Genomic DNA, 15,898 nt, shown 5'->3' with positions numbered 1-15,898 from the left:
TTCCCATTTCATTTTCTCTTGGAACCAGAAGTAGGCTAACCCACCATTGAGAAATCAGATGAAGGAAGAACATAGGGCATTGAGAAGGGAAGGTGGCAAATTCCTAACAGCATTCCTTGAGCTTATGATTAGCTGCTTTTTTAATTGTATAACCTTCTGTGTCTTTCTAAATTTTTCTTTTTACCATATACTTTAAAAAATTCATAGAAAATGGAATTAAAAGTTAAGCTTATTTTGGTGTAAATTTTTGAAATCTGTGCATAATTGAATTCATCATATGCATTTTCCGTAAACTTTTTGAATCTTTGTGTATTTGCAAAGTGCGTTAAGTATAAAGTGTAATGGAAAAAAAGAGAGAGAGAAAAGGAAGGCAGGGAGGAAGGCAGTAAGGAAGGGAAAACCTCAGTCCAAAATTTTTTTAAAAAAAGAACATTGGCTTATATGGTTTTGATCAGCTGCTTTTAAGAGGCAGTTAGGTAGAAGGTACCTAAGATAGAAGTGGTTCTTTTTAAATGTTTATTTATATGAGAAAAGAGAGAGAGCTCCCATCTGCTGTTTCACACCATAAATGCCTGTAATGGCCTTTGGCTGGGGCCAAAGCCTAGAGCCAAAAACTCAATCCAAGTCTCCTACATGGGTGGGCAGGAAACCCATTGAGCCAGGAGCACTGCCACCCAGAGTTTGCATTAGCAGGAAACTGAAATCAGGAGCTGGACCCAGGCATCAGACCCCAGCACTCAGAAGGGGGATGCAGGCATCTTAATCTTTAGGCTTAATTGCCCGCCTCAGTGATTTTTATTAATAGGTAATTATTTTATATCATTAAAATTTCTCTTTCCAGGACAGGCAGCTCATTAGAGAAATGTAAATATAATCATTTTGCATACTTTGAGAAAAAAAATTGAGGAAAATTACAAAATGAAAAACTATTTTTTTAAGTACTTAGGAAAAAATTTGTGTATTTTTAAAAAGACTTTATTTATTTATTTATTTGAGAGGTAGAATACAGATAGACAGAGGGAGAAAAGGAGATAGAAGGTCTTCCATCCCTAATTCACTCCCAAGATGGCTGCAACTTGCCAAGCTGGGCCGATTTGAAGCCAGGAGCCAGGAGTTTGGGTCTCCCACATGGGTGTAGGGGCCCAAGCACTTGGGCCATCTTCCACTGCTTTCCCAGACCATAAGCAGAGGGCTGGATCAGAAGAGGAACAGCCCAGCCAGGACATGAACCAGCACCCATATGGGATGCCAGTGCCACAGGCAAAAGCTTAGCCTACCACGTCATACTCTAGCACCAATATTTGTATATTCTGTGTCTCTGTTCTTGGGCCTCAGAGCATTTCTTTCTTGTAAACCTTGAATGAGTTCTCTTTCTGCAAGCTCTTCTCTCTGGATCCATTGGATATGGTCAGGGCTTATAGGTTTTTTTCTTTATATTTTTTAAATTTATATTTAAGTGGAATCAGCAAAAGGATAGAATGGTTATTTATGTAATTTTTACTGATAACAAACATATTGAAGTTCTCTTATAAAGAGGCTCATGATCAGAATTTCCTAGCATAACCGAAGTATGGCAAGACATATAAATAAAATAGGCTGATGGCAATTAATTAAAAAATAATAAAATATAAAAATAATAAATAAAAAAATATCTTATGAAAATATGTATAATAAAAAGCTTACTTTGTAGAAGTTGATGCTTGTGGGGAGCAACTCAGACTAGACTGTTACTGGAATTAAGACTTATTTTATGCATCTGCTCTCCCACAATATGGCGCTGGGAGAGGAGGAAACAGCTTCTACACAGCTGCCTCCAGTTCAACCAATAAACAGCAGGACCTGCTCCTGATTGGAGGAGAGCAGCGTACTCGGCGTGTGGGTAGCAGAGTTGGGATTGGTGGAAGAGGACTATAAAGGAGGAGAGAGACGGCATGCACCAGGAACATCTATCTGAAGGAACACCTGTGCAGCCCCCGAGAGAGCCGGCCGGCGGTGTGCCACTCCCCCGCGGAAGTGGGGAGAGTGGCAGGGGGAACCGCCCTTCCACGGAGGTGGAAGGGACAGTAGCCAACCCGGGAAGAACCAGCAGCAAACCCGGGGAGGGCCGAGCAGACAAAAGAACAACACAGGGTCCTGTGTCGTTCCTCCACGAAGACGGGGAGCGACATAATGGTGCCGTGACTCGGATAGGAAACCTAGGAGGGAAGAAGCAGGAAGAAGTGGGAAAATACCAGAGAGAGAGACTAGCAAAGAGCCTAGGGAAAAGCCGGACGGAAAAGGTGCCGGAAGAAGCTATCGAAAGCCTAGGCATAGACTCGGATACGGACTACGGGGGGAAGCTGGGAGAAATCTCTAAGGTTGAAAGCGAAAGTGAAACCTAGAAGAAACTTAGACTCGGATACGGACTGTGGGGAGAAGCCAGGAGAAATGAGGGAGGAATATTGTTGGAAGAAAAGTTAGGAAACATACCGGGTAGAGAAAAATATGTTAGGGAGGATGAAGCCGCGGGGGCAGGCTGAGGCGGAGACGTAAGCCAGGTTGGAATTCTTCAAGTCAGCCCGGGAGCAAAAGGCGAAAAGATAAAACCAGAGGCGGAGGCTAGGTTGAATTCGCCAGGTTAGCCCGGGGAACTTAGACTGAATACCAGTGGCGGAAACGTGAGCTAGGCTGTGTGACTCGCGGAAGCTGCCGCGCACAGAGAGAGCGCACGGGGCACGAACGGGGAGAGTGCACAAGGCGCAAGTAGATAGGGAACGTGGGGCTAGCGTGAAGGCCATGGTGCGGGCGCGAAGGGGCGCGGAGACTGCGGAGCTTGCACGAAGCCGGGAAGCCGCGCAGATGCGAGAAGCGCGGGCTGAAGCGGCGCAGAGCCTGGAAGCCACCGTGGGGCGAGGCGCCGAGAAGCAGCCTCGGGACGGGTGCCGGGAAGCCGAGGGGATAAGAGAAACAAGTTTAGAAGTAAAATGAGAGAAATAGGAATGCTGGCAGATAGGAGAAATAGGAATGCCCGGAGATAGAGAAATAGAGAAAAATAAGGCCTCCCCACAACATGCCAATGAGAGAGCTTGGATTCGGTCTGCCTGATTAGGGAGGCGGTGAGCACCTGCGGGTGGCTAGCAGCTTATGCGCCGCAGGTCACCGAAGACAGGCACGAATTAACATCAATAAGTCTCCCCACAATACCGCAATGAGAAGGCTCGGATTCGGTTTGCCCGATTGATAGGGCTTGTAAGCACCTGCAGGCAGTTCTAGCAGAGCAGAGCATGCGTTGCAGGGCACCGAACATAGGCACGCATCAGCGTCTAAAAACCTCCTCACAACATGGCGAAGAGAGGACCCGGATTCGGTTTGCCTGATTGGTAGGGCTTGTAAGCACCTGTGGGCAACTCTAGCAAGCAGAGCAGAGTGTGTGCCATGGGGCACCGAAGACAGGCGCGTATCAACGCTAAAAAATAAAAAGAAAGGGGGATCTGTGGGGAGCAACTCGGACTAGACTGTTACTGGAATTAAGACTTATTTTATGCATCTGCTCTCCCACAATATGGCGCTGGGAGAGGAGGAAACAGCTTCTACACAGCTGCCTCCAGTTCAACCAATAAACAGCAGGACCTGCTCCTGATTGGAGGAGAGCAGCATACTCGGCGTGTGGGTAGCAGAGTTGGGATTGGTGGAAGAGGACTATAAAGGAGGAGAGAGACGGCATGCACCAGGAACATCTATCTGAAGGAACACCTGTGCAGCCCCCGAGAGAGCCGGCCGGCGGTGTGCCGCTCCCCCGCGGAAGTGGGGAAAGTGGCAGGGGGAACCGCCCTTCCACGGAGGTGGAAGGGACGGTAGCCAACCCGGGAAGAACCAGCAGCAAACCCGGGGAGGGCCGAGCAGACAAAAGAACAGCGCAGGGTCCTGTGTCGTTCTTCCACGAAGACGGGGAGCGACAGATGCTAAATTCAGTGTGGTTGATATCAAAAGCCCTTTATGTAATCAAATTAAGCTCAACAGTCTTTTTCCCTTGTCTAAATTAAACATTACTCAAGTAGATAAGGTTTGCATACTTCTAAAGTTAAACAGAAAAAGTTTGCCAGGAGGCTTTACAGCAACCCCATGAAGTTAATACAGTAATCAGAGAAAATGCCCACTTTATCACTTGGAAAATACAAGAGCAAGTGGGAGAAGATGAGAAAGTACTTTTGGAGAAGCTGATTTCTAGGGGTGGGATGGTAATAATATTCTTGTACTTGTTCTTAGCTTTTGTGTGTGTGTGTGTGAGACAGAGTTAGATAGTGAGAGAGACAGAGAGAAAGGTCTTCCCTTCATTGGTTCACTCCCCAAATGGCCGCCATCGCTGGAGCTATGCCGATCCGAAGCCAGGAGCCAGGTGCTTCTTCCCGGTCTCCGATGTGGGTGCAGGTGCCCAAGTACTTGAGCCATCCTCCACTGCCTTCCCGGGCCACAGCAGAGAGTTAGACTGGAAGAGGAGCAACCGGGACTAGAACCTGGTGCCCATATGGGATGCCAGCTCCGCAGGTGGAGGATTAACCAAGTGAGCCATGGCGCCGGCCCCTTGTTCTTAGCTTATTGATAAAGGCTCACACATATGTAATACCGATAGTCAAAAAATTGACATATGTACAGAGAACATTTTTTAAATTTTGAAATGTTTTAGAGAATTATGAAAAAGTTTCATTTTTTTTCTTTTTTGGGTTTTGATTTGCTAGCTGAAAGTACAAAATTTTGTTTTAATGGGAGCCCAGATATACTGGGGAAACTTGTAAAATTCACATCTTCTGACTTGATTTCTTTCAACATAACCAGGCTGTTACTTCTATGTCTTCTTTCCTCCTCTTCACTTTCTCCATCAGCTTTAATTTTACATAAATTTCCTTCCTATAGAAAATCTAGACAATACAGAATATTATTAAAAAAGACTTTATAATAATAACCTTCATAAACTCCAAGAAAGAATCATTATTATCACTTGGCTTATTTTTCTTCAACCTCTTCGAATTCGCTGTTCTATTTGTAACTATTTATCATTCTACTTAACTAAGAAAGTATCTCACATTTAATGTGGTGGACTAGTTGGAATTCAATGACCTGTTTCCTGCTCCACCCCAAAACTCTGTAACTTTACCAGAGCCATTCCTTACTCAGTCTGTTTCCACTTTTGTGTTGATCAGCCATGATGGCAGCTTGGCTCTGTTTTAGAACTTTCACCCTAGCTGTAGAACAGAATTTCTACAGTCTTAATTAGGTAGATTCCAGCATTTTTGCATTGCTGTATCCTCTGTATGCTTTTAGAAAAGTACTAAAATAAAGACTCTTAAACCCTATAGCTCCCAATTTCTATTTCTGTTTATATCTAAACTTTGTTAGCTTTTAATTAGGCCCAGATCAAATTTCCTGCTTATTTTGCACAGTGGAACAATTTCTTGTCCTTTTTTTATATATAGATTTATTTATTTATTTGAAAGAGTTATAGAAAGAGAGAGGTCTTCCATCTGCTTGTTCACTTCCCAAACGGCTACAACAGCCGGAGCTGGGCTGATCCGAAGCCAGAAGCCAAGAGCTTCTTCTGGGTCTGGGGTACAGGGGCCCAAGCACTTGGGCCATTTTCTACTGCTTTCCCAGGCCATAGGTGAGAGCTGGATCAGAAGAGAAGCAGCCAGGAACCAGCACCCATATGGAATGCTGGCACTGCAGGCGGTTGCTTTACCTGCTACACCACAGCATCGCACCCAGAACAGTTTCTTCAGTTGCTGAAAAAAGATTTTAGTTTTAGGGTTCTGTAGTACATAGGCCAGAAATTTTTTTTCAAGTTTATTTATTTATTAAAGTCAGAGTTACAGAGGGAGGCAAAGACAGAGAGAAATTTTCTATCTGCTAGTTCACTTTCCAGATAGCCACAACAAGCTGAACCAGGCCAAAGCTAGGATCCAGGAGCTTCTTCCTGATCTTCCATGTGGGTAGCCGAGACCCAAATATGTGGGCCATCTTCTACTGCCTTTCCAGGCCATTAGCAGAGAGCTGCATTGGAACTGGAGAAACTGGAACACAGACTGGCACAGATATGGGATGCCCTTGTTGTAGACAATGGCTTTACTTGCTGCTCTACAATGCTGGCCCCTGCCAGGAATATTTTTAAGCCAGGAGTCTGAAAATGCTTCCTGAAAAGGGCTAGATTATAAAGGTTTTAGGTTTTGTGGGCTATGTGATTTCTGTCACAGCTACTCAGTTCTGCTAGTATAGTATAAAAGCAGCCAAAGACAATATGTAAATGAGTGAGCGTGCCCATATTCCAATAAAACTTTATTTACAGAAATAGGCAGCAGACCATAGTTTACAGACTGTTCTAAGGTATAAATTTCTAAAGAATTATGTGATGCATACTTGCTAATTTGAGGAAGAAAATATTTACATCCTACACTGTAATTAATTACCTATGTTTTAATGACTGAAACAACATGAACGCTATAAAAATATTCTGAATGATACTCAAACCATTTGGAAACCTTTGGCCATATGGGAAGATTGAAAGATTTGACTACAGGGGCCGGTGCTGTGGCGCAGCGGGTTAATACCCTGGCCTGAAGCACCAGCATCCCATATGGTGTTGGTTCGAGACCCGGCTGCTCTACTTCCAATCCAGTTCTCTGCTGTGGCCTGGGAAAGCAGTGGAAGATGGTCCAAGTCCTTGGGCCCCTGCACCCGTGTAGGAGACCCGGAGGAAGCTCCTGGCTCCTCGTTTCGGATTGGTGCAGCTCCAGCTATTGTGGCCAATTTGGGGGGGGGGGGTGAACCATCAGATGGAAGACCTCTCTGCCTCTCCTTTCTCTGTGTAACTCTGACTTTCAAATAAATAAAATCTTTAACAAATAAAAAAAGAGAAATATTTGACTACATAAAAATGAGGGATCAAAAACACTTTAGGCCGGTGCTGTGGCTTACTAGGCTAATCCTCGGCCTGCAACGCCAGCACCCCAGGTTCTAGTCCCTGTCGGGGCGCCGGATTCTGTCCCGGTTGCTCCTCTTCCAGTCCAGTTCTCTGCTGTGGCCCGGGAATGCAGTGGAGGATGGCCCAAGTTCTTGGGCCCTGCGCCCGCATGGGAGACCAGGAGAAACACCTGGCTCCTAGCTTCGGATTAGTGCGGTGCACCAGCCGTAGCGGCCATTGGCAGGGTCAACCAACGGAAAAGGAAGACCTTTCTCTCTGTCTCTCTCACTGTTCACTCTGCCTGTCCAAAAAAAAAACTATAGGTTTGTTTGCTAACCTGAAGTGATGCTACAGCTAAAACCAAAAATGTATTGTGGTTTAAACACACATGCACACACACACAAAAAAGATAAATGATCAGTGCTGGCATTGTGGTATAGCAGGTAAAGCTGCTGTCTGTGACAACGTCATCCTATATGGGCAACAGTTCAAGTCTCATCTGCTCCACTTGCAATCCAGCTCCTTGCTATTGTGCCTGGGAAATCAGTGGAGGATGGTCCAAGTACTTGGGCCCTTGCACCCCTGTGGGAGACCCAGAAGAAGTTCCTGGCTCCTGACTTCGGCCTGGCCCAGCCCTGGCCGTTGTGGTGGGAATGAACCAGTGAATGGAAAATCTCTCTCTCTCTCTAACTCTAACTCTGACTCTGACTTTCAAATAAATAGATCTTGAAGAAAAGAAAAGGCTAAAAGAGTGTACTGAGAAGATAAGTTGAATGGCAATTAAGCACCTGAAAAAATGGCTTAACATTTATTAAAAAAAAAGATAAATGACTAACTGGAAAAAATAATTGCAGTCTATATAACAGTTGATGTTTTTGTATACCAGTAAGATGAATAACCCAAAAGAAAAAGGGGGAAAGATAGGAATTCACAAGAAAAGATATATAATGATCAATAAAGTGAAAAAGTACTTATTCTTACTGACAGTGAAATCTCGGTATTAAAGCAAAATTTTTTGCTGCTAAATTGTGCTAGGGGATATGGTAAGATAAACACTGGAGATGGCTGTGATAATTTGCATCAGTTATCTATAGTTGTAAATCTCACAATTTAGCAACTTAACACAGTGAATGTTTCTGTGGATCAGGAGTCTAGCAGAGGTTTAGCTGATGCCATTGAGCTGTCAACCAGTGGTGCAATTAGTGGGATACAGCCCACTTGCAGTGTCATTCACATGGATATTAGCAGGCCATTCCTTACTGCCTGTTGGCCAAGGACAACAGTTCTTCATAATATGGTTCTCACCCTCTACTGCCTAAGTGTCCCCGTACGTGGCAGCTAGTTTGACTTTGAGCAAATGAACCAAGAGAAGGGGAACAACCAAAACAGATAAATCAGTGCCTCTAATTTTTTTTAAATTTAATTTATTTGACAGAGTTAGGCAGTGAGAGAGAAGGAGATAGAAAGGTCTTCCCTCCGTTGGTTCACCCCCCAAAATGGCCGCTACGGCCGAAACTATGCCAATCCGAAGCCGGGAGCCAGGTGCCCCCTCCTGGTCTCCCACACGGGTACAGGCACCCAAGCACCCAGGCCATCCTCCACTGCCCTCCCAGGCCACAGCAGAGAGCTGGACTGGAAGAGGAGCAACCAGGACTAGAACCCAGCGCCCATTTGGGATGTCGGTGCCGCAGGTGGAGGATTAACCAAGTGAGCCACGGCGCTGGCCCCAGTGTCTCTAATTTAATCCTGGAAGTGACATACCATCACTACCACATGCTGTTGGTCAAACAGATTAGTCATGGTACATAATGGGAAGCAACTACACAAAGGTGTGAATACCAGGAAGCAGGGGATCCCTCAGTTCCTTGAAGGCAGACACATGGCTATTTTGGGATTGGAGATTTGAGGTCTCCTGTGGCTGCAGTGTCCAAGATGACTTTTTCCCTTCAAATGTTTGGCACCCGGGTGGAGTTGGCAGGAGCACCTGCAAACTGGCTGGGCATCTTTTTTCCCATGTGCCTAATATGGGCTTCTTTTATCATGGTCTCATGTTAGACTTCTTATGTGGCAACCGGCTATTCCCAGAGCCAGCATTCCAGGAGACATAGGCTGTAAAAGCTGCAAAGTTTCTTGTGATCTAATCTCAAACATTTTCTGTGTTCTTCATTAACACCATGTCACAGTTCTAGCCTCGATTTAAGGCCAAACTTACCAGGAGGTTAAGACGTACTGTGAAGGGCCACCTTTAGAACTTATCCCAGGAAGTCACAATTTTGAGAGATGATGCGAATGTGTTTTAAGGTGGTAGTAGTACAGCTAATAAAATTTGATGTGATACTGGACATGTTATAAAGATAAAATTAGGGGTAGGCATTGTGGTACATCAAATTAAGTCACTACTTGGGATACCTGTATCCCATATCCCAATGCCTAGTTCAGGTCCTACCTCTGCTATTTTTTTTTTAAGGTTTATTTGTTTGAAAGAGTTAGAGAGAGAGAGATCTTCCATCCATGGGTTCACTCCCCAAATGGCCACAATGGCCTGGACTGGACCAGGCTTAAGCCAAGAGCAAGGAGCTTTATCTAGATCTTCCACATGGGTGGCAGAGGCCCCAATTACTTGGGCCATCTTTCACTGCTTTTCCCAGACCATTAGCAGGAAACTGGATTGGATGTGGAGCAGCCAGGACATGAACTGGTGCCCATATGGAATGCCAACATTGCAGGTGGCGCCTTTACCTGCTATGCCACAACACTGCACCCTGCCCCCAACACACACACCTCTGATTCTAATCCAGCTTCCTGCTAATGCACACCCTGAGAAGCAGCAGATGATAGTTCAGGTTGTTGGGTCTCAGACATCCACTTGGCAGACCCAGATGTAGTTCCAGCCTCAGTTCTAAACATTTGGCTAGTGGACGAGCAGATACAAGAAATCTTACTCTCGTGCTCTCTTGCACATGGTCTGCCTTTCAAATCAGTAAAAATAAACTTTAAAAAGATAAAGATAAAATCAATAGAATTTGCCTATGAATTCAGTATGTGATATATGGAAGAAATAGAGAAGTCAAACATGAATTGAGCTTTTTGAGCTGAGCAGTTTGAAGAATGAGGATCTTTTTACTGTAATGGGAAAACTGCAGAACAAGAAGTTTGTAAAAGAAAATCAAGATTGGTTAAAATATTGGGGATCAGTGTAAGAGAATATAAACTACTTCTTTCTCAGGCTGTCTTAAAAGTTGGAATTGAAAAGGCAGAGGGGACTTCTTGATGGTTGGGACTTCTTGATGGTTTTTGACTGGAGTGATGTGATCATAATTATACTTTCTGAAAATGAATTCAACAGTGTAAAGAGTGAGACAAGAGTGGATGAGTAAGGAACTGAACTCCATGAATGCATTCCAAGTTCCATTAAATTCTGTGGAATAAATCCATAGTGGTCAGAGACAATATTGCTTTCCTGGTTTTGTTCTTAACCTCTATCCTAGAGCAAGCAACCTGAAAGGTATCTGATCAATGATGACTGAATAAACAAATAAATGTGTCATTACCAGTTCAACTATTCAGGAAAGACTACTCTGAGTTATTAAGATATCTCAATGATAGCTTTTTCATTGATTTTTTTTTCTTTAGAGGTAAGATAACTTAGTATAGTTTCAACAGGCAGGAGACCTATAGAGACTTGATTTATTAGTAAACTACAAGCATTATCAAATACCTTATCTTCTTTGATGTTGTATCTGATTCTTTTTTTTTTACTTTTATTTAATGAATATAAATTTCCAAAGTATGATTTATGGATTACAATGGCTTCCCCCCCATACCGTCCCTCCCACCCACAGCCCTCCCCTTTCCCACTCCCTCTCCCCTTCCATTCACATCAGGAGTTTACAGCAGTTTGGGTAATTCTAAGCTTATATCCTACCTGTGTATATTCTTTAAGAATTTCCCAGTACTTTGAATACTAGTGAAAGATTCTGAACATCTAGGGTATATTGATCAAAAAATTATGCTAAAGAGTAGAAATTTCACAAGAGATTTTTCAGAGTAAGCTAACCTGTATAAGTTGTCACAGGGCCAAAGATCATACTTTCCCATTCCAATAAGGGGGTAGATTTTGTGCTTTGTTTTAGAAAATGCCATAAAAGAAGTTAATAGACAAATGACTCACTGGGAGGAAAAAGTGACAATTTAAAATAATTAATGATGGATTTTTCAAGGAAAACTTTTTGCCTCTCTAGATTTATTTATTTATTATTTTTTAAAATATTTATTTTATTTGAAAGAGTTACAAAGAGGCGGGGGGGGGGGGATATCTTCCATGCTGTTTTACTCCCCAAATTGTCACAATGGCTGGAGCTGGGCTGATCTGAAGCCAGGAGCCTGAAGCTTCTTCCAGGTCTCCCATGTCAGTGCAGGGCCCCAAGGACTTGGGCCATCTTCTGCTGCTTTCCCAGGCCATATCAGAGAGCTGGATCGGAAGTGGAGCAGCCAGGACTTGAACTGGCACCCAAATGGGATGCCAGCACTGCAAGAGGTGGCTTTACCAGCTACACCACACTGTGGGCCCTGCCTCTCTAAATTTATGTTTCTGTCAAAGTGTGTGTGTGTGAGTGTGTGTGTGTGTGTGTGTGTGTGTGTGGTGTATGTGTTTGTGTAAGTAATATCAAATATATTTGCTTGCAAGTTTCAGTGAAGGAACAAATTCTCAAAAGTTTATTGCTCTTGTTTTCATGATATGTTTATCATATTGGTTTTAATAAATTTTAAGATATTTGCTAAAAGTATCTTGTTTATTTCAGGGGCTACACTCAGTATGAGACCAGCCCCCATTCCAATAGAGGACCCTGAATGGAGACAAACTCCTCCCCCAGTCTCTGCCACTTCTGGTACTTTCCGACTACGACGAGGGAGTCGATTTACCTGGAGAAAGGAGTGCCTGGCTGTCATGGAAAGGTACATGTCTCCTTTTCCTATGAGAGAGTCCCCAAATGTAGAAAAGAGATAAACTTTGGATAAATTGGAATAGTTTTCATTTCAAATGAGTAATTTGGGATCTACATTCTATGTCAGGAGTTTGGCAAGTTATAAATGCCGGATTATTGAAATAAAGTGATCTTAGCACTAAGAGTTCATAAAGTTAGAGTTAGCTTGAGTTTAGATTTATTATATTTTGTAATTCTCTTAGAGCCACTAAAATTTACCTTCTTTGATAAGGAGTGAAGCCTCAGTGAACTTAGTCACAAAGATTAGAAAATACTTGTTTTTGACTCACAAGTATGGTAAATATGGTCACAGTATGATTTTCATTCTGTCAGAATGGAATTTTTTATTTTCTAAAATGCAATAAAACAACCCCTAACCTTACAGTATTGCATAATTTTTATTAAAATGAATGAATCAATAAATATATATGCACAGACTAAAATCATAAAAGCAGGCTTTGCTCAAGTATTATAGGACAAAATGAAAGTCCCTCCAGCAATAGTATGTGATTCATAATAGATACTCAATATTTTAAACCTGAATTTGACCTTACTTTCAGTTTTCCTACCTATAGAGATTTAAATACATAATTAAGAAATGTTCACCATATGTAGTACAAATCCTATAGTAGAATTATCTTTTTACTCACCTACTTGTAAGTGATATATACACAATTTTATCATGAAGGAGAGTTTTATTTGCAGTAAAATAATAAATCCTAGCTGTACACTTTTCCCAGCATTTAATCTGGCCAGGAGAAGTTTCAGAAGAACTGATACCTGATTAACTTTTTCATGTCATGGACTCTGAGCTGTAACTTCCTCATCTCTGAGATGAAGTTTTTCCAAAGCCAATTTGGATTTTTGCATCTTTCCTCCTGCCCACTTTTTTTTTTTTTGACTTTTAAGACAAATTTATTTTGAAACAAAAAATTTACTGAAATCCATTCAGCTTTTTGATAACACTCATTTTTATAAACTTTCTAAAGATCCCTTGTATGCATGGATGTCAAAACATTTTTTTGTACCAGAATACAGTTAATCTTTTAATTCCATTTCTAACTTTTTTTTTAACTTTTATTTAATGAATATAGATTTCCAAAGTACAGCTTATGGACTACATTGGCTTCCCCCACCTCCCCATGACTTCCCTCCCACCCGCAACCCTCCCCTTTCCCGCTCTCTCTCCCCTTCCATTCATATCAAGATTCATTTTCAATTTTCTATATATACAGAAGATCAGTTTAGTATACATTAAGTAAAGAATTCAACAGTTTGCACCCACATAGAAACACAAAGTGAAATATACTGTTTGAGTACTCGTTATAGCAGTAAGTCTCAATGTACAGCACATTAAGGACAGAGATCCTACATGAGGAGTAAGTGCACAGTGACTCCTGTTGTTGACTTTACAAATTGACACTCCTGTATATTTCTCAGCTGATTAACATCACTACCTGAAAGAAAAGGAGATTTAAAACACTAAAATTCAGACCATGTTTTTGTTCTTGTGATATTGATAATATTAATAGGCTTGCTTAAAGAGAAGTTTGGATCCAGTAGCCAAATTGAGACCATAGGTTTTCCATTGATGTTATTATCTACTTCTTTCCTTACTCTCTTTATTACAGATAAGAGAGGAAGCCATTTATTGAATAATGAATCTTCATATGCTTGAGTGATTAAAATAAAAGAGTGAGATTTATTATTCTGGAGACATGATATTTACAATCTGCCACTTTTTCTCATTTTGAAACTTTTAGTCTTTTTGAAAATTTCTTTAGAACTTACTACATAGTAGATGAGAATTAAAATAATACTTAAATTATTTGCATAACTATTTTCCTCTAGGTAATACAGTAAGCTTTGGTATTAGTTTCTGGCTGGTATAAGTTCTAGCTGTGCTACTGATTCAGTCATTTAATTTTTTCCTGAAGATACCAGAACACACTTATCACATAATGTCAATATGAGAAAGAATTCATTTAATATTGATAAAATTATTATATTATAATACTAGTGCATTTTCAGAATTGAACTTCAGAGACTGTAATTCCTTTTGCTTTTTCCAAAGCAACAAGAACTAGCCAAAGAATCATGCCAATTAAATTTCAGTTAAAAAAGATGTTGAGTGCTTATCCAGTGTAAGGCCCCCATTTTGTCTTAATTCATTCTCTTTAACTCTAACTTTAATTAATAAACATATTTAACCCACAAGCTAGTTATCTATGGTTTAATTTTATTTTTCTTGGCGCAACTAGAAAGACAGGATGTAGTTTATTCCAATAGTTGGAAAAATGCAGAAAGTCTTTGAGAGTACTTAATGGTAGTAATACAGAAGGTCACAGTATGATTTTCATTCTGTCAGAATGGAATTTTTTATTTTCTAAAATGCAATAAAGCATCCCCTAACCTTACAGTATTGCATAATTTTTATTAAAATGAATGAATCAATAAATATATATGCACAGACTAAAATCATAAAAGCAGGCTTTGCTCAAGTATTGTAGGACAAAATGAAAGTCAGAAATTATTCCACTGCTCACACCGTACACTAACGTAAATTACAAATGAATTTAAAAAGTGAATCTATGGAGCCTGTGTAGTGATGGAGCGGGTATAGCCACCAGCTGCACTGCTAGCATCCCTTATGGGTGCCACTTCAGGTCCTGACTGCTCTACTTCCCATCTAGTTCCCTGCTAACAGCCTGGGAAAGGAAGCACAAGATGGCCATGTGCCTGGGTCCCTGCCACACATGTGGGAGACCCAGGTGAAACTCTTGGCTCCCAGTTCAACTTGGCCCAGCCATGGCTGTTGCATCCATCTGCAATCTAGGTCTCCCACATGAGTGGCAGGAACACAGTTTCTTCAGCCATCACCTGCTGCCTCCTAGAATATATGTTAGCAGAAAGCTAGAACTGGAAGTGGAACACAGACTCAAACCAGGCACTCCAGTATGGGATGCAGATATCTCAACTGCTAAGGCCAAACACCTGCATCTATGTTCTTTTGTTGACTCATTTCTTTCATGTATCATATTTTCAAGGTCCATCCATGTATTGTTGATATACATTTTATTCCCAAATAATGTTCAGCTGTAGTAACCTGCCATATTTTATTTACCCACTCATCAGTGGATGGACATTTGGAATTGTTCCATTTTTTGGCTATTATAATAATGCTGCTGTGCAGAATTTGTATACTAGTGGAAACTGTATTTAACATTTTGGAGAACTGCTATACTGTTTTCTAAAGAAACAACACCATTTTACATTCCACACAGCATGGTTAGTTCTAGTTTCTCACCAACTGTTATTATTGTCTGTCCCTTTGAGTTGTAGCCATCTTAGTTAGTATGAAATGGTATCTTACTGCACTTTTAATTTGTTTTTCCCTGACAAATGATATTGAATATCTTTCCATGTCTTTATTGGTCAAAAATTTGTATGTTATATCTTGTTTGAGAAATATCTCTTCAGGTCCTTTTTTTAAAATTCTTGTCTTTTTTTTTTTTTAAAGATTTCTTTATTTGTCTGAAAGTCAGAGTTACAAAGAGAGGGGGAAACAGAGAGAGCTCTTCCATCCACTGGTTCACTCCCCAGAAGGCCACAAAGGCCAGGGCTGGGCCAGCTTGAAACCAAGAGCTTCTTCTGAGTATCCCACGTGGGTGGCAAAGGCCCAAACCCTTGGGCCATCTTCTGCTGCTTTTCCCAGGCCATTAACAGGGAGCTGGATTGGAAGAGGAGCATCCAGGACACAAACCTGTGCCCTAATGGGATGCAGGTGCTGCAGGGGAAGCCTTAGCCTACTGTACCACAGTGCCGGTCCCATGGATCTTTTTTAAATGATTGCAAGAGTTCCTTATATATTCTAAGTAAAAGTTCCTTATGATATGGTTGCAAATATTTTCTCCCATTCTGTGAGTTTTCACATTATGGATTATGGTTTTTTGGAACACAAAATTTTTAATTAAAACACAGT

At 41.6% G+C, this 15,898-nt stretch overlaps 1 protein-coding gene across 40 annotated transcripts in view; it reads left to right on the top strand.

Moving 5' to 3' along the window:
* Nucleotides 1-15,898, top strand: part of HMBOX1 (homeobox containing 1) — a 224,176-nt gene that overhangs the window by 157,197 nt on the left and 51,081 nt on the right. For all 40 annotated transcript variants that reach the window (XR_011386240.2, XR_007918102.3, XR_011386241.1 and 37 more), the window contains one exon: nt 11,734-11,887. Coding sequence is in view for 32 of the 40 variants with exons in the window: in XM_051842545.3 (XP_051698505.1) it covers nt 11,734-11,887 (154 nt within the window). In the remaining 8 variants the exon portion in view is untranslated. The remainder of the gene's footprint in view (nt 1-11,733; nt 11,888-15,898) is intronic.

The sequence above is a fragment of the Oryctolagus cuniculus genome, chromosome 2, assembly GCF_051225735.1.
Source record: "Oryctolagus cuniculus isolate XC-2025 breed Fujian yellow rabbit chromosome 2, ASM5122573v1, whole genome shotgun sequence".
NCBI lineage: Eukaryota > Metazoa > Chordata > Mammalia > Lagomorpha > Leporidae > Oryctolagus > Oryctolagus cuniculus.
The sequence above is the reverse complement of the archived record's forward strand: the minus strand, read 5'-3'. Positions and strand labels throughout refer to the sequence as shown.